Source organism: Gadus chalcogrammus, chromosome 12 (genome assembly GCF_026213295.1).
Source record: "Gadus chalcogrammus isolate NIFS_2021 chromosome 12, NIFS_Gcha_1.0, whole genome shotgun sequence".
In the NCBI taxonomy this organism is placed as follows: Eukaryota; Metazoa; Chordata; class Actinopteri; order Gadiformes; family Gadidae; genus Gadus; species Gadus chalcogrammus.
In genome coordinates this window covers 3868514-3895648 of record NC_079423.1, presented here as the reverse complement: position 1 = coordinate 3895648, position 27135 = coordinate 3868514, and the positions used below count along the sequence as shown (strand labels likewise).

General features: G+C 45.7%; 2 protein-coding genes across 13 annotated transcripts in view; one reads left to right on the top strand and one right to left on the bottom strand.

Moving 5' to 3' along the window:
• spata18 (spermatogenesis associated 18) overlaps positions 1-579 on the bottom strand; it is a 4386-nt gene extending 3807 nt beyond the window's left edge. Inside the window, exon 1 of the mRNA XM_056604120.1 lies at positions 545-579. Within this exon, the coding sequence (XP_056460095.1) occupies positions 545-579 (35 nt within the window). The remainder of the gene's footprint in view (positions 1-544) is intronic.
• The window catches only part of fryl (furry homolog, like), a 69210-nt gene continuing 42088 nt past the window's right edge, over positions 14-27135 (top strand). For 6 of the 12 annotated variants that reach the window (XM_056603491.1, XM_056603487.1, XM_056603488.1 and 3 more), the window contains exons 1-10: positions 6870-7570; positions 8938-9003; positions 21270-21478; positions 21780-21833; positions 23505-23644; positions 23900-23993; positions 24922-25001; positions 25535-25615; positions 25916-26084; positions 26375-26467. In XM_056603491.1, the coding sequence (XP_056459466.1) occupies positions 7360-7570; positions 8938-9003; positions 21270-21478; positions 21780-21833; positions 23505-23644; positions 23900-23993; positions 24922-25001; positions 25535-25615; positions 25916-26084; positions 26375-26467 (1197 nt within the window). In that variant the 5' untranslated portion in view covers positions 6870-7359. Of the gene's footprint in view, positions 450-6869; positions 7571-8937; positions 9004-13379; positions 14191-21269; positions 21479-21779; positions 21834-23504; positions 23645-23899; positions 23994-24921; positions 25002-25534; positions 25616-25915; positions 26085-26374; positions 26468-27135 lie in introns of those variants that run through there. The other 6 variants (XM_056603497.1, XM_056603495.1, XM_056603494.1 and 3 more) reach the window with 3 other exon arrangements.

Genomic DNA, 27135 nt, shown 5'->3' with positions numbered 1-27135 from the left:
CTGCCTTCTTGAATGCTGCTTTACTACAAGGCAAAATCCCTTGTCATTTATATTAGCTTATTAGCATGATTGCATCATGATGGTATTCTCTGTACTTTACCATTATTTTGCTTACAAGTCTTATGTCCAGTCCAGCATTTCATTGCTTTTGTAAACAAGGAAGAGGTATCTCTTCTCTATTGGTCTACTGTCTGATATCAGATTCTTATCTAATGTTGTGGTTATGCAGGAGAGCTTCGAAAGAAAGTTTCATATGGGATCAGCTTTATGACTCTATAATTGTATAACTGATGACCAAAGATGTGTGTGAGCTTTATCATTTCAATCCATTTTCTGTGTAAATGCTCATAAGCAGGGATCTGTGTGTTTCTGTCTGTTTCAGGAAGTTGTGCAGTGTGACTGAAGACACCACTTCCTGCCTGTTCCAGCCACTCCTCTATGGCCTCAAGGTACGCCGCACAACTTTAGACGACTGCCGCTTTTATGCTTCTCTGTGGTCGGGCTCGTCTGGAGCCCAGCAATAGAGCTGTAGGAACCATCTCACTGGTGAATGCTGTCGTCGTTGTTGCCCTGCTGCATTCTGAACCAATATGTACCAAGAAGTTGAACAACTCTTTTGTGGTAGGCATTGTGAAATGCTCAACTTCTATTCCATGGTCGGCTTTAACCTGTTGTACGAGTATAGATGGACTATGACAGGGGGGTTGTTTTTCTTCCAGACTTGGATAGAGTTAGCGAAGGGCCACACATTAAACATGGGTTGGAGGGTCGGGGTTTGAAAGTTATTCGTTTTTTTAAGTTGGAAAGATTTAGGATTATTTGTGTGTGTGTGTGTGTGTGTGTGTGTGTGTGTGTGTGTGTGTGTGTGTGTGTGTGTGTGTGTGTGTGTGTGTGTGTGTGTGTGTGTGTGTGTGTGTGTGTGTGTGTGTGTGTGTGTGTGTGTGTGTGTGATCACTGTCAGCCGTGTTTACATGGACACATCTGATCCGCATAGATGTGGAAGAACACCTCAATCGGAATAGAAAAGGATGATATATACGCCTCAATCGGAATACAATTATCTGTTCAGAATATAATTCTATTCGGCTACAGGCTGGTGTAGTCCGCTATAATCGACATGCATACACTTATTCCGATTAGTTTGGGGTTTAACTTAGAGCAGCTGCAGTAGTTCGCATTTGGTCCACTCCGCACACCAAACTTGACCGCTGTCAAGCACTGTGGATTTATTGCCTGATTCATGTCTTTGTTATCACTCCGTAGTAGTTACAGTAGTCCGGTAACATATCAACCCCAGCGTGTCCGGTTGCTGAGCGACGGGACATGGGATTATGGAGTGGCGAAGTCACGCCCCTTCCTGTAGAGCTCATGGGACCTATGAGATCGAAAACTATGAATGGGTGTCAATGGAGAGAAAATAATTATTTTCTGGTCCCAGTCTTTATATGCCCTGGATTACACATATGTTGTTTGTGGATTTAAATGATAATTTTTCATGCAAAGAAAACTAAAAATCTTCGTGAAGAAGTTTGATAATTTTAGGTTTTATGTGAGGCCGCTTTGTGAACTACAGCTCTTCGCTGCTCTCGACGCATATGATATACGTCAGCACACCCGCACTTGGAACTCGGCACAGGGATGGCACATAGAGATGGCACATAACTAAAACTCTCCACATAACCCGATTTACAGTGGTTTTCACCTCTTTCTATGCTTTTATCCTCGCCTTGAAAAAAAGTGGTGAAGTGGAGCAGAGAGATCGCCATCTCTGTGCCGAGTTCCAAGTGCGGGTGTGGTGACGTATATCATATGCGTCGAGAGCAGCGAAGAGCTGTAGTTCACAAAGCGGCCTTGCATAAAACCTAAAATTATCAAACTTCTTCACGAAAATTGTTAGTTTTCTTTGCATGAAAAATTATCATTAAAATCCACAAACAACATATCTGTAATCCAGGGCATATAAAGACTGGGACCAGAAAATAATTATTTTCTCTCCATTGACACCCATTCATAGTTTTCGATCTCATAGGTCCCATGAGCTCGAATTAAATAATAATAATAATAATAATCCAAAGAAAAAAAAGTTTTGTTTTTTCCATCGCAGCCTTCGCGAATTGCATATTGCGTTCTATTACATCGCAATGTCAGTTTGATTTCGATAATCGTTCAGCCCTACCGGCCATAAACAAAGCTAAAAAGGGATTGTACCAGAACTCTCTCACCTTTCAAAATGATCCAATGGATTAAAATGCTTGGTAGAAGTTTATCCCTCTAGCTCTGTAACAGTAAAAAGCATGTAAAAAACTTTGTGGCCAGGGGAATTCCGGTCTGAATTTATCGCACATACACTATATATAATACAGGTTTTATACTGGCTATACTGGACTGGCAATATTTGTAAATTTATGGAAACTTTCGCAGACTTTCTTCACACATAATAGTGCCCAAAAAATGAGTACATGTCCAGGCCTTGTTCAGATTTAGACTGTATATTCTTTGTTTTGGTATTCCTGTCAACCCTAATACTGATAAGTAGACCCGGACTGATTCTATTCTGGAATTTGGCTGGCAGTCTTCTCTTCGGGGAAAGGAACAACAATCCTTTCTCCCGTGCATGAACGTGTTTTGGTTCAGAGTTTTCATGGAGAGGAGGGGCTATTCACAGACTGTCCGTTGTTGTCTCTCTCATGTTGATGAGAGAGAGAACGAATCAGTGTGCGGAACTCCAGAGGGAATTACGATTCTACCCGTAAAAATAATACTCAAATGTACAGGAAACACTATCGATGGCGAATGGTGTCGTTCCCTCTGACGGATATAAAATAGAATGCTAACATGGGCCGTTAATATACCTTGGCGGCCCACCCAGGTATAGTCTATGTGTTCAAAACACTGTGTTGCAGGCCAGATTGAGATGATCTGCTGACCACTTCCGGTCCTGGGGTCGGATATGGTGCCAATGTCTGGGCTAAGAGGGTTTTTTTTTTTCAGGATGAGGTTAAAAAAACTGCTGCACATGTTTTGAGCTGAGAACCAATCCGTCTTATGTGTAGATGGCAGTGCTTTTGACCTGTGTTTTTTTTCTCTTCCTTTTACTGCTCTTTGCTCTAAATTAGATTGTGGTTGTAATAGGGCTTGGGTTAATTTGGGGTTGTGAGACAAGTTATTGCTTTGTTTGGGTTCAAACAAAGCCACTGGGAAAATTTCAAAGCTATAAAGGCACTGCAATCTTCCTAGGAATCCAGGTTCTGTAAGAAGGGAGCATTGAGGGTGCCTCTGGGATGCGGCATAACTGGGCGGCTACAGTCAGAATGTTAATTGGCCAGGCAGGAACAGAGTGTGACTATGATTGGCCAGCCTGGAACAAAGTCAAACTCTTATTGGCCAGACGGGAACTGAGCCTGCCGGTTATTGGCTTGCAAGGACCAGTGTAGCTCAGATTGGCCAGTCTGGAACAGAGTGTGAATATGATTTGGTGGGCAAGAACAGAGGCTGATTGTGATTGGTGAGGGATGAACAGAGGCTGGCTGACCCAGAGCTGATCAGGTCACATTCCTCTGCAGTGACAGCCTCTCTCCATGTGGGTGAGCTCACTGCTGTCACTTAGGGCGCAGACAACATCCGCTCTTTGTGGCAATTACTCCATTATCTTACTGTTTCTCTGTTGTTACCCTTTTTTACACAATGTATTGACAAAGTATTTAACAAGATAAACAGATGGATGATGCTAATCAAACTGCGAAATGAGTCATTACATGGTGGCTACACAAGGGACGGGGTCGAAGAGTTATAAGTTATGATTCACTTGTCCTCAGTCAGGAAGGTGATCTATTATCTATAATGCAGTAAACATTAACATAAGACATGGTGTTTGATGTACTGTCTCATTATGTAGTATATCATATTCTCTATCATGCAGTACTGAGTGTCCACCAGTGGAGGGCGTAGTAGCATTGTTCAGCAATCCCCCTAGCTCAGCTCTTTGAGGCTTGTGTTGACGACCTGTAGGGAACCATGCCTCAACCACAGCTCATGAATCACTCTCTAGTAGTGTAACGCTAGCACTGGGGAGCCAGCACTGTACTCCTCTGAACTCCGCCCACTTTTCCTGTTTTCTCATGGCTGACTGTAAGAACCAGGCCGGGGCAGCCGGGGGGAACATTGTTCCTCCAGCTTCCTCTTCCACATTCCTGGACTGATTGGATCAGGGCCCCCAGTGCCGGGGCATTGTTCTTGCCCGTCGGCACCGGGCGCCCGGGCCCAGCTGCTCCCTCCACTGGCCCATTGTGCTGCGTAGGCCTGCCGATGACAATCTCTCTCTCCCCCCCCCCCCCAGTGCCCCAGCCGGCTGGCTAGCACCCATCCCCTCCAGCCCTCCACCCACACTATCTCCTTGGGTGACTCTTAGCTAAACCTACCCCGTCAATAATATCCCCCTGATGTCCCCGTCAGTCCGGTCGGACACGACGGATTCATGGGTTCATGGGACGGGTTCATGTACTAACTACAGCATGTTGGGGCTTCAGAAAAAGTATGTTGTGCCGTTGACAGCCAAGGCCTAGTGGGTAGTGATCGACCGATATATCGACCGGCCGATATTTACGTTTTTTTACGTGTATCGGTACATGCATTTTTTTTTTCTTATTTTTCGCCATGATTTACAGACAGTTCAATAAATGTTAATTTTTTAAAATTGAGACATTGTAACCTTTGTTATCATCATTGTGTCATTTCTATGATGTAAATTGAGGGCGGCTTAGCCTGGAAATCCAGACCCACATCTAGAAACCTGTAGGGTCTGGCAACGAGTTAGGAAAATGGCCCAACTCGAGGGGCGGCACCAAGCATCCATTTGAAAATATCAGAAGAATACAAGGGGTGACGTATCCAGACCACTGGAGCTAACCAATAGATAAGACTATTGCTGTATCGGTAAAACGGCAACGCTTTTGGCCCGCCTATATTGATACATCGATGTGATTGATTCATGTTCTGGGCCAGGTATATTGCTCGTTCCCAGAGGGACTCGCTGAGCAAATTCAAATTGTGCCCTCTCGAGAACTCTGGATTTCCAGGGTAGTATCGGCTCCAAATATCGGCTCAAGAAAATCTGTATCGAGTATCGGCTAAGGCTGATGAAAAAAAATCGCTATTGCTACCGGCCCTAAAAAAATCCATATCGGTTGATCCCTACTAGTGGGTTCATTTAGCACTTTCCCTTCTTGACGATGACCCGCACTCCGCTGGGGGTTTTAAGCTGGCGTGAGGCAGTAGAGAGGGAGCAGTGGACACACACAGCTTGTTAACAAGGGTAATCCCTATCTTCCCTCTGACACAGAACAGTCACTTTAAGTCTTCTGGAGTTGTTTGTGGTTTTTGATTTTGCCAGAATAAAGTAAAGGAAATGGTGTCGGCAAAACCTGTAGTTGCTATTTCTAATCTAGAAATGTCTTCTTGAATGAGATAAAAAAAAATATGAAGCTTGTTTTGTAGGAATAACACTGGCCACTAGAGGGTAGCCCTGTGACAGAGCTTTTATGGTGATGTCCTGCTTCCAAATGCCAATTCGTCCTATTTTTGACTGACTCCTTTCTTGCAGGTCTTCCACATTGCCCCTTTTGGTGTATGTTGTAGACTGCCTTCTGGTCTGGCTGGGAGGTTTGAGTGTCTACGGGCTCTAAGACAATGGGGACCTTGCAGCCGGTTCAAAGGGATTGTATATCGACTGTTACATAATTTCACAGATATTTCACATACCGAAACAGTGGGTGGGAGCACTTCCTGTGTGTGTATTTGAGGCATGTGTGTTTGAGTTGGAGGGGCTTGTTTAGTCCATGATTATCCAGCACCTTCCTTAATCTCATAGAGAGGCTTCTCCTGAAGTTCTAATAGTTCGTTTCCATATTGCAAATTTTTGAGAAATATACTCTGTTAAACCAACAACCCTGTAATGTGTGCTGTTGTTTATGTAAAGCTCATGTTAAACCTTGTGACACAGAGCTGATGAAATAGGTCAACTTCAGCAGCAATATAGGCTTTTAAATGACAGTGAGCCAACCTGGACGCCTTAGGTCTCTCTCTTGGGTCACCTGTACTAATTAAATATGACCTCACTTCTTCTAAAGGAGTACGTGACCCTGGGCTTGCCTTCAGGAGCTGCTCCAGAAGTGGTCATTGCAAGCTGTGTTGAGTGGAATTGTTGTATCTTCGTTGCGGCATCGCCAGTTGGTACAGGTGTTACATGCCTCCTACCTCCTGTCGAGGTGAGTGGCGTTGTACTCCTACATAGATATTCAAAATATGCGTCCTGTCATGGTTTGTAAAGCATAATTACAGCTCAAGTTGAAGTTCAGTTCCATTGCTTTCATCCGTTTAACCCAATGACTTTCAACACCACCCATAATGAGCAAAGTATGTTTTAACATTTTACAGGGGTTATTTGATTGCACTGTGGAAGGTTGTCATAACCTAGTTTTGTGAAGATAAATATGTGCTTGGTTGGTCAATTAATGATTGCATATTCTTTCAGCAGATACTGGATTGATTATTTATTCAGGCAGTTAAGCTTGTTTGGGGGTCAGCACATTCTGTACCACCTATCCCAAGAGCTATGGTTTGGCCATGGAGCTCCCACCTGCAGCACCCAAATCATAGCAGTCTATCACTGGCCTGCTCAACAGAGCCCCTCTCTGAAGAATATTCCAGCACATGCCGGCAGGGGTAAAAGGTGTGTGTGTGTGTGTGTGTGTGTGTGTGTGTGTGTGTGTGTGTGTGTGTGTGTGTGTGTGTGTGTGTGTGTGTGTGTGTGTGTGTGTGTGTGTGTGTGTGTGTGTGTGTGTGTGTGTGTGTGTGTGTGTGTGTGTGTGTGTGTCGCCCTGTGCTGCTACCTCGTTAGCTTGCTAGCTCGTCACTGTAACTCCTTAACCTAAACCACAGAGAGTTGCTCTTCCTCAAGCTGGGTGTGGCCGCTGGCGTCCCTGTTGTGATTGGCCCGCTGCCCAGGCGTGTGTTATCTCCTGTAAAACATGTTCTTGTCTCCGCCCTGATAGTGCCTGGCATACAGGGCTGGCCCCGCCCACAAAACGAGAGAGCAGAGAAGAGTGTGTTCTTGTGAATCGTCAGGTACTTTCTGTTTGACTTGGAATAATACCGCAACCCCACAGCGTCTGTAAGCTGAGGAGCTGTAGCCTGCCTAGCGAGGAGTGGTCTCTAGCGGATACTAAGGGGTAAACTGAAGGACCTATAGTCCCAGGCCCAGGAAGTTAGTGTGAAGCGGGGCTCTGTGAAGCTTGAGATGGGGCAGCCGGACGGACTTAGAGGGGACGTTACAGGGTGACGGTCCACAGAGCATCCTGACGCATGGATTTCTTGAAGAGCCTGGTTCCGGCCTCCATGTCCGGGGAGGGGGCCCTGGATCACGGGGGAGGGTTGCCGTGGGAGACAGGCCCACGGCTACTGCGAATGAAGCGCTTGGGCCTGCTGGCCATGGGGCACACTATAGAGGAAGACCAGGTCCGCAGCGAGCCTGGTGGCAGCAGGCCACCTCGTACCAGTCAGAGCCGGCTCAAAGGTACCCTTGACCCTGCGGTGATCCTGCGACGTTGACCCTGGATCATGCTTGTTGTGCTCTGTGTTGTGTGTGCTGGCGTGCACCCCGTGGCTTTTGTGTTGTTTTCTCCGTCGTGTGTCTTTGACAATGCTCTCTGCAAGGTGTGCGTGCGTGTGTTCACACATGTTTTAAGTGTGAATGCATGGTCAGCTCTCAAGGTCATAATCGTGTGTATGAGATATCCCCATGCTATAGGGCATTGCAATGCAAACGCTAACTGCTATTCTCAATGACTGATGTGTGATGAGTGTCAGCTGCTGTGGGTTTGCTACATAAAGCAGCTATTTGTAAACAGCTGAGCTATTTGCTGTAAGTTGCCACAACAAAAAAACAAACTTGCGTATTGTGGTATGTTGAATTCAGAGGACTTTTGGACAAGGCAGAGGTTGCACCAGGTTCTGATCTTCACAGCATAGTTTCCAATAATTCATTATGTTCTTATTTTGGGCCATATGGCCTGCTGTTGAATTAACTACCCAGTTACACTCCTGTCACGCCGCATGTGGAGATGAATCACATCAACAAAAAGTGCTGCTAGAATTGGTCAGGATCTTGCAGCCGGTTGAAAATACATTGAGATTTCCTCTAAGAGATAGTCTTCCCTGCTTTGGAAAATTGCAATACAGAGTTTTTATGTTCATGTATGTCCTTTGTCATACAAAATACAAACAACTGGGCAAGCAACTTATTTCAGACTCATGAGCTGATACACTAGTACAGTGTCAAAGGATTCAGCCATTCTTTCAAAACAGCCATAATCACTTCCACCAAAAGACAGCCTTTGTGTGTGTGTGTGTGTGTGTGTGTGTGTGTGTGTGTGTGTGTGTGTGTGTGTGTGTGTGTGTGTGTGTGTGTGTGTGTGTGTGTGTGTGTGTGTGTGTGTGTGTGTGTGTGTGTGTGTGTGACCAGGGTGATGCCTACCTATTTAATCTTATTGTAGCTTTGTCTGCATTGCTACCTGTTAGAACATGCTTGGTTAAAACATGGCTGCCTGTTCCACTCACACACCCAGAGCTATGCTACATTTGCAGTGTGCTTGTGCACTAACTACGCTAGCCAACACCCCACTAGACCGGTTCAACACCAGGGATAGGCCGGCGATGCTAACCGCAGCAGCATTCTGATGTTTATACTGTAACTTTCTATCTTGACAATAAGGAAGCAGTTGGTGCCCATAATGTGTCCAATGTGATCTCATGCCTGGCTGGCCATATGTTCCCAGAGGGGCGATGCCTTTGCAGATAATGTCGTTTTGGGGGGTAAAATTTTAATCAGGGATAACATATATATTTGAAACATTTATTTGTTCTCCTTCCTCTTTCAACTAGGACACAGACGTCTTTTTAGAAAAGTCTCCTTTGCAGAACTTCCTGGAGGTAAAAGCGTTCCTGATGGTGAGTTCTGTCTTCTGAAGAGTTAGGGTTGGAAGCGTCCAATAGGAGAGAGTCAGTTACTCTTCCTCCTTGGTTATGTCCAATAGTGGAGTCAGTTACTCTTGGTATTTGTAACATCCAATGGGGAGAGAGTCACGTACTCTTGAGGTTTGTTTCGTCCAATGGGAGTAGGAGTCAGTGACTCTTAGGTTGGGTTTCATCCTATAGCAGATTCATTATTTTATGGTTCGTTTTGTCCAATTGGATACGTAGTCAGTGACTGGGGTCGGGTCCGCACAATGGGAGATGCTGTCAGGGACTCTTGGGGTTAGTTTCGTCCAATAGGAGAGAGTGTCAGTTACTCTTGGGATTGGAGTCCTCCAATGATAGAGGGAGATTGGTGGTATAGAGAGAGGTTAGCTAATGGGAGAGAGCCAGTTACTCTTGGAGTTGGTTTCATCCAATGGGAGTTAGTTTGGCTTCCTTTTGTTGGGAGGAGAAAGATGTGGTACCCACTCCTCTCTCCTCCAAATGCGGCCTGAGCACCACCAATGCCACACCAAAGTGTTCCTTCTAGGTGGTGCTGGCGTTTGTCACTGCAGTGACATCACCTGACTTCAGGAGGGCCATCAGGGTGATGTGTTTGTGTAAAGGGCGCCGCTCTTCTGGAGGTGCTTTGTCATCGGGCGTGTGTGTGGTGCGCGTGACGGGCATTTGGTTTGGGCCAGCGAGTCGCAAGGCATGTAATGGTACAACGAGGTGATGTGTTTGTCCCTGTGGCGACAGCAGACTTCATAGGGCGTGGAACCACAGTGCCTGGATTCTTGTAACGCTTATTAGCACAGCCCTTGAAAGGGTAGTGAAAGAAGCTTGGTAATGGAGAAGCTTTGGGTCAGACCCTGCACTTAATGGGGGAGGTGTGTCATGGCAGACAGAGAAGAGAGGCATGAATCATCCCTACACATTTCTTCTCGCATGGGGAAAATGCGTACACATCCAAGAACACACGTACATATTTATGCAAATGATCCCATACAACATTCACACATTCTTGATGCACCCATACAAATAAACAAACAAACAAACAAACAAACGCATATGCACAAATATGTGCATGAAGAACAGTGTTCCAATGCAGGCTTTGGTCTGGTTCTGAGAAGGTTTCAGAGAGGATGAGGGCTGACTGCGTCCTCTGTGGCCCAGGCTGCACCAGGGAGGTCAGGGATAGAATTACAGCTCTTATCGATTTGTTCCCTCCCCCCCTCCCCCCCTACCCCCAGCTACAGAAAGGCTGGTGCAGGAAACGCTTGGTCCACTCTCTAGACTCCAGGGAGAGATTCCATGTAATATCTGCAGCCATCGCCCATTGCTGCCTCTCTTTGTGAATGGAGCGAGGTGGATCGATCTTGTGCCGGTAGAAAGAAGAGAAGAGAAAAGATTAGGAATTAAAAAGATGACCTAAACTGTCAAATTGGCATCACAACGATCAACTAAAGTCACATGATGTTGTTGTGTTCTTTCAAGGGGCTGCCCATTCCACAGTTCTTGAGTGACTCATGTTTCCATATTGCTTTTATCAGAGATTCAGACCTATAAATGTACACATCCTATGTGCTAAAGCAGAATATTGCACCATCGCCTGGTCACTTGTTATTGCAATTTTCTGTTTTACCAGAGAGGGTGCAGTTTCATCAGTTGATGTTTTGTGTTTGGTTACTCCTTTTTTAAAGATAAGAGCATGAACCCATTGGCAGGGCAGTTAAGCAATATTATAATACTATCGTGTTGAAGGCTAATCCCAGATTAATAAGGGCTGCAGGATAGACGTAACAGTTGTGAATAATCAGTGTCTGCATGCTAAGCGTTAAAACAAGCTGGTTGAACTCTGCCCCTGTGACCTGTCCTAACTGTTGGGATGTTGTGGTTTGTCCATTTAAAATCTGTATCTTGTATTTTGTTTTTTATTCGAAGGCCAAATGGAAGTTTACTTGAGTGCAGGGGGTTGACAATGCGAGCATTTGTTTCATATTTATTTATTTGCAACCAGCACTGGCTGGTTTTGCATAACTTGTATTGTGAAAGATCCTCATGTGACAGAGGGAGAGCGAGCGAGAGAGGATGGGCTATGCTGGAGGGAAGACAAAAGGCTTTTGTCCCATTTTTATATCATTCTGTTCTTCCGAATATTTTGTTAACAAACTTAATCCTTTGCCTGGCCGCAAAAAAACCTTTTGGTTATCGCGGAAACTGGAATGTTTTCACAACAATGATTGTGTAACAAGTTCTTTAAAAAATGAAGGCTGAAGGTGTTTTTCACAGTTTTGTTTACAATGTTAGCAAGGCGATATCCCATAAATAAGTAAGAGAGAGCATTTATTCTGAGATCAGGATATTGTTCAGGTTACGGGGCTTTATCTCTGAATGGTCACGGTGTTTTTGCTTCTCTGCCTTTGGGACTTTGTTAGATTCTGGGTTTATTCACTCAACCACATCACCCATGATGAGGGCATGCATCTGGGGATGCCAAATGGACATTTAATATCAAAATCATGAATACAAACCATGAAACCATATCTTTTTACTTACGGTTACTTACTACCGGTGTCTGCAACACCGGTAGCTTTGGTGACCAGTCGGTACAGGAAAGGGTTTGTAGGGGTAGCTTTCTTTAACTAGTCATACAGGGTTTGATGCCTGGGTAGTTGGATGGGTCAGTAGGATGGGTCAGTCGCGTACGATTCGTTCACAACGAACGAACCGCGAAGGTGAACGGCGAGATCTGATTCCCAAAACAAGAGAACGGATTCTTTGATTCATTTTTTTTTTTTGGACATAAAACAAAAATATGGTCACGTAAATATAATATGCAAATGAACAGAGCTCCATCTCCACGCAAACTTATATTGATTGAGTCTAAAACGTTCTCAAAGATTCAGCCAATGAGAGTACTACAGCAGGTAGCCATCCTGTTGCCCTGGCACATGGGTAAACAAATGACAAGGCACCGCCACACAAGTTAACTAACGATCGCTGTAGGCTTCAATATCATGCAAGCACTTTATATGTTTTTATTTTACTTTTAACACAATAATGCTTCAATAAAGTATTGTTTTACCTACCATGGAAATGGTCGAACTGTGCCGTATAGGCCAATGCTACAGAAATTCGCTCTGTTTGTTTCCGAGCGCACCGTGACTTTTTTTCATTTCTGTTTTATTCCCCCTCGTTTCCATCGCGCGATGCAGTTCGATTCGGTGCGGCTTGGCGCAGCTCAGTTACGGCTGGCGTTTCGACCGCCGACAGTACCCTTATGGTAGGGCAGGCTGTGAAAAAGCCTTAATTGGCGGGCGTACCCAATACTTATAAGCAGGGGGGGGGGCTAGACACCTGTGAGATCTGTCAAATGACGTAATCTGACTTAACGAACGACTCAAACGAACGAACCGTGATAGTGAACGGAACTGGCATTATCCCGGAAAATAATCGTTGCCCATCCCGATTCCCTACTGGGTAGGCCTCCTTGAGCAAATTGTCTCACCCCTCCCTGCCTGTTGCTCTGAAATCACTGCAAGTCACTTTGGATTAAGGGTTTGCTAAATGTTTATATAGTAAAATCAAAATGTACCCACTGGACAACAACAAACATAACAAGCACATAGAGTAACGTTAAAATCGTCTCAGGCAAAGCAATATTTGTATCTCCTTACATTTCACCACAACTCTGAGGGGTAAGAAGGCCAAGAAGGGTTTAAGAGAATAAAGTATGAAAGAGACAATGGTCTCAAATTTACATATGAGACCATTATAACATAGAATTCATGGCCTACTCTGATGTCTTCTACACACCAAACTGCTGCCACGTCTGATTTTTATTTTTACTGTGCTGCTACTGGGACTTGTGAGTGTGTTTAGCAGTTCAATTTAAATTTCATTTGCATGCCGGTGTACCTTCAAGCAATGCAAATTCTGCATAAGAATCCTTGTGCGTAGTAACAGTGTCCGTGTCTCTGTCTCTGGGAGGGGACATGTTATTTGTGGAATGCAGGTTTTAAGGAGGGGTGTAGGGTGTCCGATGCTACAGCCATCTCTTCCTCTCCAACGCTCTATTTATGTCCGGCTGCAAGAGTGTGGGTGGGGGGTGTGCATGACGCATCAGTACGGCGAGGGAGCTCGCAGGAAGCGTGTGTCTGGTAGCCGGGCTGAGACGCAGCGCTGTTGTGACATGCGTTTGCATCGCTGAACCACCGCCAGGCAGCCACTCGCAGCACTTTGATGACATCACCCCTCCCACCGATTGGTTGCACAAATGTTCCCGTCTGTCTCACTCTCATTCCATCCCTCCCCCTACCTCTCTCTCTTTCACTTTCTCCCCCCCCCACCCCCACCCTTCCCCTTGTGTTTCTCACACAAAAAGCAGGCATCAGTGAGCAAACGAGCGCGAGTTGGGATAGGGGAGGGGTTTTCCGCCAGCGAATGGGAGCGTGAGGGAGCTTGACAGGGTGAGAGAATAGCTGACAGTGCTAGCAGGCTAGGACTTTCTCTCTCGCACACACACACACGCACACACACACGCTCACACACTCAACACAGGAAGGGAGAAGAGAGAGAGAGATGGGGAGAGAAAGAGAGGGAGAATTGTTGTGCATTGTTTAGACTTCTCCAGTGTACTGGTCCACTTCTCCTTCTCTCTCCTCTCCTGGAAGACAAAGTTTGCTCCGGCGTTGCGTTGCTCTCCCTTCTGCTGGGCCGTGCTCTGTGCTGCCTCCCTGCCGGGGTGAGGATGAGGGACTCTGTGGACTGGGAAGTGTAGACGTCGGCCAGGAATACTCCTGTTCTGCTCTCCGGGGGAATAAGAGCTGTGACCGAGACTCCTGCAAGCAGCCCCTCGACACTGCCCACGGATCCGGCGCTGTCCTTCAGAATGCCGGTCCTAACCTGTGCCAGTGGAGGATAGAAGACCCCTCTGCCTCTTGTTTTGGGGAGAGGAACCAGTTTGTGCGTGTATTCCGGGACAGCGCCAAGCCTTAAGGTGTAAATGAATTGCTGCTGCTGCTGGTGGTGGCGGTTGTGATCCGGCTTGTCAAGTTAGTGCCTTATATCGTGGAAGGTGGTAGTAGTGGTTGTGTAGCGCCGCCATGCTGAGCCTGCAGGACTCGGTCTTCTTTGAGATCAGCATCAAGTCCCTGCTGAAATCCTGGAGCGGAAGCTGTGAGTAGCAAGGCCACACACGAACACACACAAATGCATACAAACGCGCACAAACACACACACACACACAGTTGACATACCACCCTCTGGCAACAATTCTTATCTTGGCTCACACACACAGTCAACAAGGCCTCCTTCCCCACTCTCATAGCAGTCGTCAATACGTCCTCCTTTATCTCCTCCAGACACCTTCAGAGTTATTATGGCTTAGGCAGCAGCAGGTGCGTGTTTGGGCTAGGGGTAGCCAAGTTAGGCAGGCCCCCTTTTGATGTGAATGCAGGTGGTGAGATAGTTATCTCCCCTCTACTGTAATATATGCCGGTAGCGGAGTGGTTGTCTCCGGAGTATAATGCATGGAGGGTGATGGAGAGAGAGATTTGCTGCCCTAATGGTGGAGGTGGCATGACCGTTGGCTTTCTGCACTTCCCTACCGTAATAGTGGAGGTAGCATGGTGGTTAGCTTTTTTGCTTCACTACTGTCTTGGTAGAGGTAGCATGATAGTTAGCTTGAGTGCTATACTGTAATGGTGGAGATAGTGTTATAGTTAGATTTACTGTAATGCTGGTTCATGTTTGTTTCCGAGGGAATGATTTCCGTTAATGAACATCTGACAAACCACAGAGAGCTTAACGGAGGAGGCAAATAGTTTGAGTAGGTGACCTGATGATGTAGACGAGTCTCTGATACTTTCATTAAGTCTCCATAAAGTCAGTAGTTTAATGTTTTAGAATTCCATAATAGGGATGCTTGGCGAATTCAAGTCTAAATTACCAATACACTGTATGTGTTTCATCATACAATGTAATGTTGTCATGGTTAACGTTGTCACGGCAGCAAGGAGAACTGAGTCATCGTCTTCTTTTGGGTGAGACCTTAGTAGAACAGAAACATTCCCTTGTTCTTCTGAAGCCACCAACACGTTCAACCCTTCCCCTGCTGTTACACACTTTTTCCCTTCGTTATGTTAACATAATATCCTCCTCCCATCCCTCCACCTTGCCCTCTCTGTCTCTCTATTGCAGTCCCTGTCCCCTTCCGACTGTCTGTCTGTCTGTCTGTCTGTCTGTCTGTCTGTCTGTCTGTCTGTCTGTCTGTCTGTCTGTCTGTCTGTCTGTCTGTCTGTCTGTCTGTCTGTCTGTCTGTCTGTCTGTCTGTCTGTCTGTCTGTCTGTCTGTCTGTCTGTCTGTCTGTCTGTCTGTCTGTCTGTCTGTCTGTCTGTCTGTCTGTCTCTCCGTCTCTCCGTCTCTCCGTCTCTCCGTCTGTCCGTCTGTCCGTCTGTCCGTCTGTCTGTCTGTCTGTCTGTCTGTGTCTCTCTACCTCTTTCTCCTCACCACAGCCCTATGCAATTCCTCTGGGTCGTCTGTAATGCTTTGCCGTTATTGATCAGTCTGCTAGTTGGCTCCGGTTGTTAGACTCTCCTATATGGGCTTTGTCTCCGCAGACATCAGATACAACAAACCCCCCTTCTCTCACGCCGTTCCGTAAACCTTCCTGCATCCTATAGCCGGCTATGGGCTTACTCAAGACTAGCAGAAAACAATGCCTTTTAAAATGAAGCTTAGTGCTTCATGAGCAAAAAACATGTAGACAGTTTTACTGTCTTACTCATGTTGCACATGTTGTACCCTAACATACCGAGATGCTGTAAAATTCACTGATAAACCCTCCATACCTAACCAGTCTACTGGTATATAGCCTCTTAATTTCATTCTGGAAATGTTTTATTTGCACTGTTTGATTTCCCTACTGGGTTTAATAAAATGTTTATTAAACATTTTAATAAAATGTTTATTAAATTATCACAATAATGCATTTTATCTAATGATTCATGTGAGCAGCATATGCTAAAATGATTAATTTGATTGGTGAAGTTATTATTTTCCAGACAGTTCAAAGTGTAGCTACTAGCCTGCATTTAGGATAGATATATTCTACAAACACCCAGTCTTTGTTGCATTTAATGCTCTACAATGCCTTTCAGTGACCTCACTATAGAGAAGCAAAACTTTATAAACAAATCATAGTTTTACAATGCAAATGCATTTGCAATGCAATACAAAGCAGCAACAGCGAATGAGTCCAACGTCCGATTCACGGTGAAACACACCCCTGTGTACACATCTTGCATTTGTTAATTTCTTGAAACGTTTGAAATGGCAAAGCCACGTTTTGCATGCCTTGCCCCGGTCTTGTTTTGCATGTGTGAGGTAATAAAGGCAAAGAATATTTCGCCATTTTGGCTAAAATAAGTTAACCTATTTGACGTGCCTTCCTCTTTACTCTTTTGTTTGTCTATTTCCAAGTTGCCTTATCAGGTATGGCCATATGAGGACAGTCTCCAGGCCTAGGCTAGTGTCAGCCCCAGAATGAGCATGACCAGCTAAACACTTTTCTTTTGGCCCGTCAGTGTTGCAGTCTTCCTGTAACGCTATCTCACCCATTCATGTTTACTCATTTGAAGGGTTGCAGCTGCTACTTCCTTTTTTTTTATTTTTGTAAACTTGCCCGATTTAGCTTTACAGTTCTCTCTTTTGTGAAAGCTAATGGAAATTTTAGGGTTAGGTTACGAATATTGTGATGTCATGTCTCAATGTCAGGATGTGGCCCTTAAAAGTTAGATGCTTGCTATTCCTTAAAACAACTAACCACTGAGTAAACACTTTTTTTTTTTGTCCTCCATTTGCTCCTTTTTCTAATTAATACCCCCCACTTCTCTCCCTCTCTGCCTCCATCCTGAACGGGCTGCCAGCTCGCTGCAGCGGGCCTCTGAAACAAAGAGGCAATGCCTCGTTTCAACCATTCTGCGTTACCCTGCCAAACAGTCTGTCCACCTTCTCTGTCTCTCTCTCTATCTGTCTGTCTCTCTTTGTCTCTGTCTGCCTGTTGGTCTGTCTCTTCATCTCAGTCTTTCATTCTTTATCTTGGTCTCTCTGGCTGTGGTGACCCTTTTTCACTTCACACCAACCTGTTCCTATGTAACCTCTGTGCACGTGGTGTACAGGACAGCCCTCATATGAGCTTCCAGAGTTATCCAGCACTCCAAGCAGTTATTAGTTTTAATAACACACTCCTGCAAAGGGGACACAACCCTGTTACGTCCCATAGATCGCCAAATTAGTTTCAACATGAATCTTTCGTCTTCTGTATTTCACATTGAGGAGTGTGTGCGTAGTGCAGTCATTAGTCACTTTGAAGGAATAACGTGTTAGGACGAACCACTGAGACTCGCTGCTGTGTATGCCATGACATCTTGGAGCGAGGAAGAGCATGCCTGTGCTCCCTTCCCTTGTTGACTAGCAAACTGAACACCCATGCGATATCTCTGCATACCAACACAGTGTGGCGTGTTCTGTGCTCCATTGTTGCTGGTTGGTCACAGAGCCTGACAGGCCCTGGGGAAGGCAGCATTTTTAATGGTAAGACGCTGGAGTCACCCTGGGGTTGTGTAAGCCTGCTAGCAAGCTTGATGACTGCTGCAGCAATGCTGGGGCCTGGCCTATGTCTTACTTAAATTGATACTGGATTTTGAATACGCTTATAACATAGATGCACCATGGTTTGCAAATCCACCACGCATATCACATGCTTAATCAAATAAAGCCTGCCGTTGCACATTTGAGGGAGCTATACTGAAATTGTTATGAGTATCATTGCTTTATGTAAGTATCATGCTGGGATGTGAATGTGCTCTGCTGCGTCAGATGACCTGACACAAGATAAGTGCCTTGGTGCTATGCAGTGGTGTTCTTCTTTTGGAGCTGCTGCTACTTGGTGTGCTAAGAAGACACTGTTTCTAAAGTAGAGCGAGAGTTCAAAGTGTTCTGATCTTCTGCTCAGCCCCCAGTTAGAAACATTCAGATGGATTAATTAACCATTGATAAATCATTAATATATAGTTGATTAACAATCGCCTCAAACCTCCACTATTTTCACATCTAAGCTGATGACACCATTTCATTGGCAAGCCAGGTATTACGCTAGGCCTAATTCTATTGTGTGTGTGTATATATGTGTGTGTGTGTGTGTGTGTGTGTGTGTGTGTGTGTGTGTGTGTGTGTGTATATATATATATATATATATATATATATATATATATATATATATATATATATATATATATATATATATATATATATATATATATATATATATATATATATATATATATATATATAAATAAATAAATAATAGGCCAAGTGTAATACCTGGCTTGTAGGAAAACACCAGTAAACACACCAGTAAACACAACGCCAATTCTCTTTTCTTTAGTGCTAGAAGTTTGTCTTGGCATTTGCATAGGGATTTGAATGAAAGGACAGAGCAATGGATCTCCAGTGAAAGCTTAGAAAGAGTCATTGCAGTTTGCTGGGACTCCATGTCCCTGAAACAATCAGTCTCCTAGACTCACCGCTCTGCAGTGCACACAGAAAAGTTTGGGGGTGGGCAGTGGATTGGCATGTCCCAAATTACTTCCCAATGAGAGAGAGGTGGAGGGGAGGGAGGGTGATCAGGAGACTTGGCCCGGGAAAAGATGCCTTGCATTTCTTTCCTTAGTCGGTTGTAGAGTGGAAAAGTACAAACAGCGTCGGGCTGCTCCTATCTGTGAAACAGTCGGTCCCCGAGCTGGCCCAGGGACAGGCAGAGGGAGAGAGGGCATGAGGGGGAGAGGTTGAGAGAGAGAGAGAGAGAGAGAGAGCGACATAAGGAGTGAGTGAGTGAGCGAGGGGGGAGAAAGAGTGGCAGAGACTGAGGGGGGTACATGCCGGTGATCAGTGATTGGTGGTGGGGAGCTGGCTATGTGACATCATCATCAGGGTGTTTGTGGAACTCTGTAAACAAAGAGGATCTGTTTGAAAGCCTCTCTGTGCTACTCAACAGCATTTCTACTACAACACACACCCCTCCCCTGTCTCAAACACAAGCAGATAACACACACACGGTCACATAACACACATTCTTTACTGTGTCGCAACGCACATTCCCACATGGTTACACACAACACATTTTCATATTGCACAGTATGCACACTAACGCACACCAAGGTCCAACACAGAAGTAAGACTGTAAACTGTGTTTTCTGTTGGACTTTTGGTGACTGTTTGCTGCCTGCTTTAATGTGCCAGGCCCGGCCTGCCTCCCTACCGGTCACTGGGTGTCAACATCTTGACTTCCTGTGAAAAAGTCATCCATTTTCTCCCCATTCCTCCCTCCCTGACTATTGTTTCAGAGTTCTGGAAGGAACACGCTGTGTTTCTCTGGAGACCAGGAAAACAGAACAAAGTTGGACGGGGAGAGAGAGAGAAAGAGAGAGAGAGAGGGAGTTGGTTACTGGCCAGAGCTCCAGTGACCGCTCTCTCAGCTAGAATGTATTCAGTGTACACCACATTAGATCCACTGTGGAGTGTGTGGACAGTGTTGGATCTAGTGTAGACTCTATTGAATTCAGTGTAAACTGTATTTGATCAAGTGTACACTGTATTGAATTCAATGCTGGCCATATTGGTTTAATTGAGTGTTGTGCAGTGAGGGCGCCGGGTGTGTTATTGCTGTTGACTGACTGTGGGTCCCACATGTACAGAGGCAGGGGCTCCCGAGGCACGTTTCCCAGGTGACCACACCGGGAATGTCTCATGGCTTGCCTCGGTAAACACCACAAGGAGTGGGCGGGCCTATTTACTGTGCTCCTCTTTTCTGTGTGGGTGTGTGTGTGGGTTTGTTTGTACAGCACTTTGCAAATTGTCTCTACAATGGGCCTGTTTGCCATATTCCATTGCTGTCCATCCCAGGCCGATGGCTTGGTTCTTCATTCGCTAACTCTCTATCCCAGGCTGCAGAATTGCATGTGTATACCATGACTATCGATCTCAGTCTGCAGTCCTGGGATAGATGGTCATTCTGATGGAGCCAGTCGCAAATTGCTACCCGTCAATCCTTAACGTCTCTTTGCATAAACGCATTACCCGGATGCCAGTGAGAAATGGTTTGAGTTCATGTTCTTTTGGGTGTGTTTTTCACACTCACAGGCGATAAGATAAGGTCTGAACTGAAGTGGATCAGGTGGTATGTTTTCTCTTCGTAATAAGAAGCATTCACCTTAACATCAAATTTGATATATTGGTGGAAATGTATACGTTCTTCCAGTTGTACCAAAAAATCTTCCTTTTCCTGCTGGGTGTTATTGAATGAAATATGTCCCGTTTTGTCCACTACAGACCATTTTGTTGAATATCTATAGACTGGTTGGTTTGTGTTATTGTTAGGTCAATAATGTCCCTTTTTGGGTATGTTATTGAGTGTTAACTCCTCCTCTATAATCCCATTTGAATTCCATTCCTTATTATTTTGAATACTCGCAATATAGATGCTTAATGTTTAATAATCACATTTAATATAAACAGGCTAATGTATTGCTAATTCCACGATCCGCATGTTGTTGTAAGACATTTTAACAGTAAATAATATTGGGCACAAAATAATATTATATTAACTCTGCCTCAACGTCGTTGATATAATAAGCTGTGCTGTACGTGGCAGTGGAGAGAGTTGATTCACTCCTCAGGTTGGGTCCCTTATACATTAAACGTGATGGTATGTTGAGAATCTTTTCCCACAACAATAAAATAATAACAACTTAATGACTTAAATAGTACTGTTGACATACAACAAGATCTACAGCGTTGCAACGTTATGACATGGCGGAGGTAACGGCCTATTTAGGTTTCTCATAAGGTCTGCAATTGTATCGAAGCAGTTTAGTTTTGAATAGCAACTTGAGCGATGGCCTAATTTAGTTATTGAACAGCGAAACAACCTAAAAAAACCATACCAAAACATGTATAAAAGAATGTGATAACAAAAAAAAAAAGATATAAAAGATTATGATAACACCCAGTTATCATAATCCGCCTCATCCGTGATTATTATAGGAATAGGCCACATATTCGCATCACGGCTAACATTTGAACAGCAATTTCAGAACTAAAACAGTATTCCTTTTTTCACTATTCGGATTATAATCAACCCCCGAATTTCGTTCCAAAAGCCCTGGTGTGTAACCAGCATGTGTTCTCTCCCACAGCCTCGCCCCCAGTCAACAGCAGTGTGAGTAAACGTCGTGCTCCCTCCTCGGTGACTCCCCTGGCGTGGGAGAAGCGCAACACCGACGCCATGTCCAGCATCACCATTGACCCCGAGCTCAAGCCGGGGGAGTTCGTCATCAAGAGCCTGTTCGCCGAGTTCGCCGTGCTGGCGGAGAAGAAGATTGAGGTGGTGATGGCCGAGCCGCTGGTGAGTCCGGACCAGAGCATTGTGCAGCAGTACACCTCTTCCTGGTTTATGGGCAATATCGGCTCTTGATAATATTCTAGGGATTGGCTTGCAGTGCCCAAGGAGCCCATCCTCCTTGGGATAACTAACACTGTAACTGTCTCTACTGTGTCTTTTCCCGCCCTCTCCTTGTCTCCCCTCGCCTCCTTTCCTCCCTCCTCTCGCCCTCTTCCTCTCCTCTCTCCTCCTCTTGTATCATCTCCTCGTCCTTCTTCCCTCGCTCTTTCCGTCCCTCATCTCTCCTTATCTCCTCTCCTCCCAGGAGAAGCCCCTCTCCCGGTCCCTGCAGCGAGGAGAAGATGCACAGTTTGATCAGGTGAGACCTCCTCAGTTTTGCGAACTACAATGCAAAATACCTTCCCTATCACAGGCCTGGCCCAGATATCTGTAAACATTGTTTGACTATTTTAGTGAGCCTTTAATTATTGTTGCCCCATGTGTTTTAAATGTTTTTTGTACAGGTTTAAACTTATCCAATGTACTAATGTAGTTATTCCCTGTCTTAAAGGCATGCACTGTGAATGCCTCTCAGTGCATCAGCATCAGCATATCCATCGAGGTCTCGCTCAGAATATCTAATGGTTACTGTATGGTTAATGTTAAACCCATTAGATCGCCGCATTATGGATTAAGGTCACAGGGTTATTGAATATCGAGTCTTGCAATGTTTTATTCAGCCCCACCGATGTAGACAGTCCCCGGGTCCGATGGCGTTGGCTCCGGCCTTCTGTTAAAAGTCGTGACCATGTATTGATGGGCTTGGCCCGACGGTGGCCGTATTCTGGCCCGGTGGACACTTTTAAACAATGGACCTGACTGCTGCAGAGTGCTTTGTTCAGCGTTACACAAAGCCAAGCAGCATCCACTGCTATATATCCAGCTGTCGCTATTGTAAGTGACTTAGAGAGAGAGGTAGAGGCCATAAAGAGGGGTGGGGGGGGTGTTGTAGAATCGCTGTGTCATCCTCGGCAGTAAGTCAGCGGTGGGGGCTTCGGTCCGTCCCCACGGCAACACCTTGCATAACTCCGCTGCCTGTCATCCAGCGTCACTGTACTGGCACGCACAAGCACACACACCTATATCAATTTATATAACGGACCTACTCTATGACTACTTTATACATAACAAGATCCTTATATGCATTAGTGCATTGTTGACAATTGATGGCAGGCTTGGGGCAGAAAAGCGTGACGTTTTCTGCAAGTCAGTCTTTCTCTGCCTGGTACGTGGGTTCCTAAAATACCCCTTATCTAACAGTAGCCTGGTGCTCTAGTTTATAGCCGTCATTGCACATTATACAGAAGCAGCCAGACACAAAATGGGACAGCTGCGGCAAGGTTGCCTGATACACTTGAGCTTCTTGTGTACCAATGCTACCTTCAGAGGTGACGCACCCACTATACAGGGGTAGCTTGCGGAATACAAGGACTACAGTATGAACAATTCGGTTAAACCATCACAAATAATGTAGATCGAATTCGGAATTTGGTGCCCTGAACAGGTGGTTTTCTAGTCTGTTACGGGGAGCAGGACTTTTATCGTTTTACTTTCTAAAGCCGTTTCTATTGACGTCATCAGAGTGCTGATGAGCCCGTGTAAAGAGGTGGGCTTTGCAGGCTGTATGTGCTTGACACCGGTCGATAGGATAGAAACACCATGCTGGGCTCAACATGCCATCCGACACGGCGCTTTCCTTGCGAATCAATAATCAATATAGCCTGTATTTCCCCTCGAAACAAGGTCACCATCGCCGTCACTGATCTCTCTTTACGATCTCTATACAGGATCTTGACCCCCGTATGTAATCTCACTATTAATGCATGGTCTCGCTCTTTAGACAAGATCACGTCCTGGATGGGATTTCTGTCTCGGGATGCGATTTTGAAGTTGGGACGGAGCTCGTACCACACGGGATTTGCATTGGTCTTCTAAGGACTGAGATGGGAGGTTGCAAGCATGCGGTGCTGACTGTCCTGTTTCCTTCCAGTTAATAAGCTCTATGAGCTCCATAGCGGAACACTGTCTGCCCTCCCTGCTGCGCACGCTCTTCGACTGGTACAGACGGCAGAGCGGCACCGAGGACGAGTCCTACGAGTACAGGCCTCGATCCAGCACCAAGTCCAAAGGGTACTGACCTAAGATCCTCCTCCTCATGTTCTCATCATCAGTCACTTCCTGTTCTCATCATCACTTCCCTCCTGTGGGCATAATCAATTATTTTCTGTTCTCATGAAATGTCGCTTCCTGTCCTAATCCTAAATAACTTCCTGTACTCAACTTAATTCCAATGTTTTCATTATAATTATACTGCATCGAAACTGCTGCAAACCCTTGTTGTGTTGGAGTTTTCACAGTGTAATCTCTATCCCTTTCTCCTTCCAGTGATGAACACCGGGATAAAGACTACCTATTGGAGCGAAGAGACTTGGCCATAGATTTTATGTTCTGTTTGGTTTCAGTGGAAGTTTTGAAACAGGTGAGATGTCCCTCCCTACAGATCCCCAGATTTGACTAGGAAATAGTCCAGGGCCTCGCTGTCCAGTAGCTTATAGCACAGAGGTCACTGCTCTCTTTGAACCAACCTCCGTCACTCCTCTCCATGGGATCTAGTTAACAGGAAGTGTATTGATTTCCAGGACTTCCTGTCCTACCTTTGATAACAGGGGTACCATGGCTAGGGTCGCCGCTTAGTTCAACTTTCTCGTGGCTGCTCATCAGAGCGGCAGCTAATGCACTGGCTGTCTGCTCAGTACCGGGGCAGATAATACAGTAAACACACAAAATGGCCGCCCACCAGCCCGTCCTAGGCTTTGGTTTAAATCTGTTTACTGGTGTCTGAGTGGTGCCGGAGAAGCGCTCCGATCCAAACCACACACTGAACCCAAAGCCCCTGGGACCATAGCTAAGATGTCCTTGGCTGAGCTCCTGGAGCAAAGGGGGGGAGAGGAGGGCGGAGCAGAGGAATGAGGAGAAGAATGAGGAAGAGGGAGGAGAGGAATGAGGAAGGGAGGAAAGCAGAAGGAGGTTGAGGGGAGAGGGCAGGACTGCAGGGAGGACACATTTATAGGGGAGAGTAGAATGCGGAGGAGGAGGTGGGAGGAGAGGCATGAGAGGAGGGTGAGGGAAGAGCAAGGGGGCAGAGGAGAGAGGTGGGAGAGGAATGAGGGTGGGGGTGGGGGAAGAGCAAGGGGGCAGAGGAGAGAGGTGGGAGAGGAATGAGGGTGGGGGTGAGGGAGGAGAGGGCAAGGAATGAAGAGGGGATAGAGAGATGAGGGGAGTGGAATGAGGAGGAGGGAAAGAAGTAAGAGGAGAGGGAGGGGAGGAATGAGAAGTGGAGGAGGGGGAGGAGATGTATGGGAGTATGGATGCTCCAAGTAACACTAACGAATCCCTCTGCGTCACAGATTCCTCTTCACCCGGTGCCAGATGCTTTAGTACATGAAGTTCTGAACCTGGCATTTAAGCACTTTAAACACAGAGAGGGGTGAGTAAACAAACGCACACTCACATGCACACAGAAAAAAGTTGTCACATTTATATTTAAAACATGATTGTGGAACTGAATTGTTTATGGTCAACGTGAGTTGTACTCTGCCTAAGGGGGGGGGGGGTGGTGTGTGTGTGTGTGTGTGTGTGTGTGTGTGTGTGTGTGTGTGTGTGTGTGTGTGTGTGTGTGTGTGTGTGTGTGTGTGTGTGTGTGTGTGTGTGTGTGTGTGTGTGTGTGTGTGTGAGAGAGATCTGGGCTACTTTATGAGCTGGCCTCATAATGAATGTCACTCTAAGAATACACAGTTGCTTCGGGTTAAGTAGAAATTAGTAAACTTACAGCACTCAAGAGATGGGAACAGCTGGTTACAGCCATGCTGAGAGGAAGACGGCCCTTGTTATCTTGATTTATAATGATAACGGTCTTCATTCCCAAAAGTGATGAATCAAAAACATGGCCAGTGACTGTATTAATATGACTGTAGGAGGGTTGATTAACAGGAAGTTACATTTGTCTGAATCCATTTCCAGGTACTCGGGGCCTAACACTGGGAATGTGCACATCATCGCTGACCTTTACGCTGAGGTCATTGGAATTCTCACACAGTCAAAGTAAGACAGCCAAACTCTCCGCCTCAATTACCATTCCCAACTGCTTACACAATTTCCAAACCCCTTAAGCCAGCTAGCCATCTTGAAGCTTCCAGGGATAAACAAATAAAATGGACTTGACTTTTTGGAGATTGAAGATCTCTTGACTGCCTGAGTTGTTAGCCATCTTGGGGTTAAGCACATTTATTCTTGGCCCCTAGCCTTATGTTAGTGGTTAGATATCTTGGCATAACCTGTCCCATTCGCATTGACCGTGTGTGTGTGTGTCTGTGTGTGTGTGTGTGTGTGTGTGTGCTCCAGGTTCCAGGCGGTGAGGAAGAAGTTCATCACGGAGCTGAAGGAATTGAGGCAGAAGGAGCAGAGTCCCTACGTGCTTCAGAGCATCATCAGCCTCATCATGGGCATGAAGTTCTTCCGGGTCAAAATGTACCCCGTGGAGGACTTTGAAGCCTCCTTTCAGTTCATGCAGGTATGTCGGGTGTCTGTTGTACTGAGTGCATGTGTGTTGCTTCTATGTAACTCAACCTCTCAAGGTAGATTGCTCCTCTCGCTTTATCATGTCTCTTTCTTAGTACCATCTAGTACTTCAAACAATCTACAATCATAGGCAAATGTAGATGCTTATCCAATAACAGTCCCTATTTGTCTGCTATAGCAGGATGTTAGTCTGCGGTTCTGGGTTTTTAAATAAAGCCGCAAGTCCGGCTCGGTGTTTGTTCTAACCTGTGTGTTCCGTGGTCGGGGCGGGGCTATCTTCAGGAGTGTGCCCAGTACTTCCTGGAGGTGAAGGATAGGGACATCAAACATGCCCTGGCCGGCCTCTTCGTGGAGATTCTCATTCCTGTGGCTGCAGTAAGGAGAACATTACATACACTCCCCCCCCACACACACACACACACACACACACACACACACACACACACACACACACACACACACACACACACACACACACACACACACACACACACACACACACACACACACACACACACACACACACACACACACACACACACACACACACACACACGCGCGTATCTATTGAACTGAATTACACCCCTTACAGTCACCCCTCCGTTCACCTATATTACCTACCTCACATTAACCCCTTGCATACAAAGCCAACATACACCCCCCAAATACACTCCTAAATTCAGCTATATCACCTACCTCTCACTCACACCTCACAGACACCCCTCCGTTCACCTATATTAACGACCTCACATCACCCCTCACATGCACAGCCCTAACACACTCCAATGTTGACCTATATTACCTACCTCACATTCACCCCTCTCATACACAGCCCACATACAAACCTATTTTTCACCTACAGTATACACATTCGTTATTGTGATGCTGGGCCTGCTTACGACCGGCATGTACCCTAATACAATACAACATTTATTATGCAATAAAATCTTGGCGTAATCATTTCTCAATGGTAGAATCATTTCCATTGAAGAGGAAGTGTGTGTTAACAAGCCTGAGCCGATCCTACTTCAGTCAGGTACTCT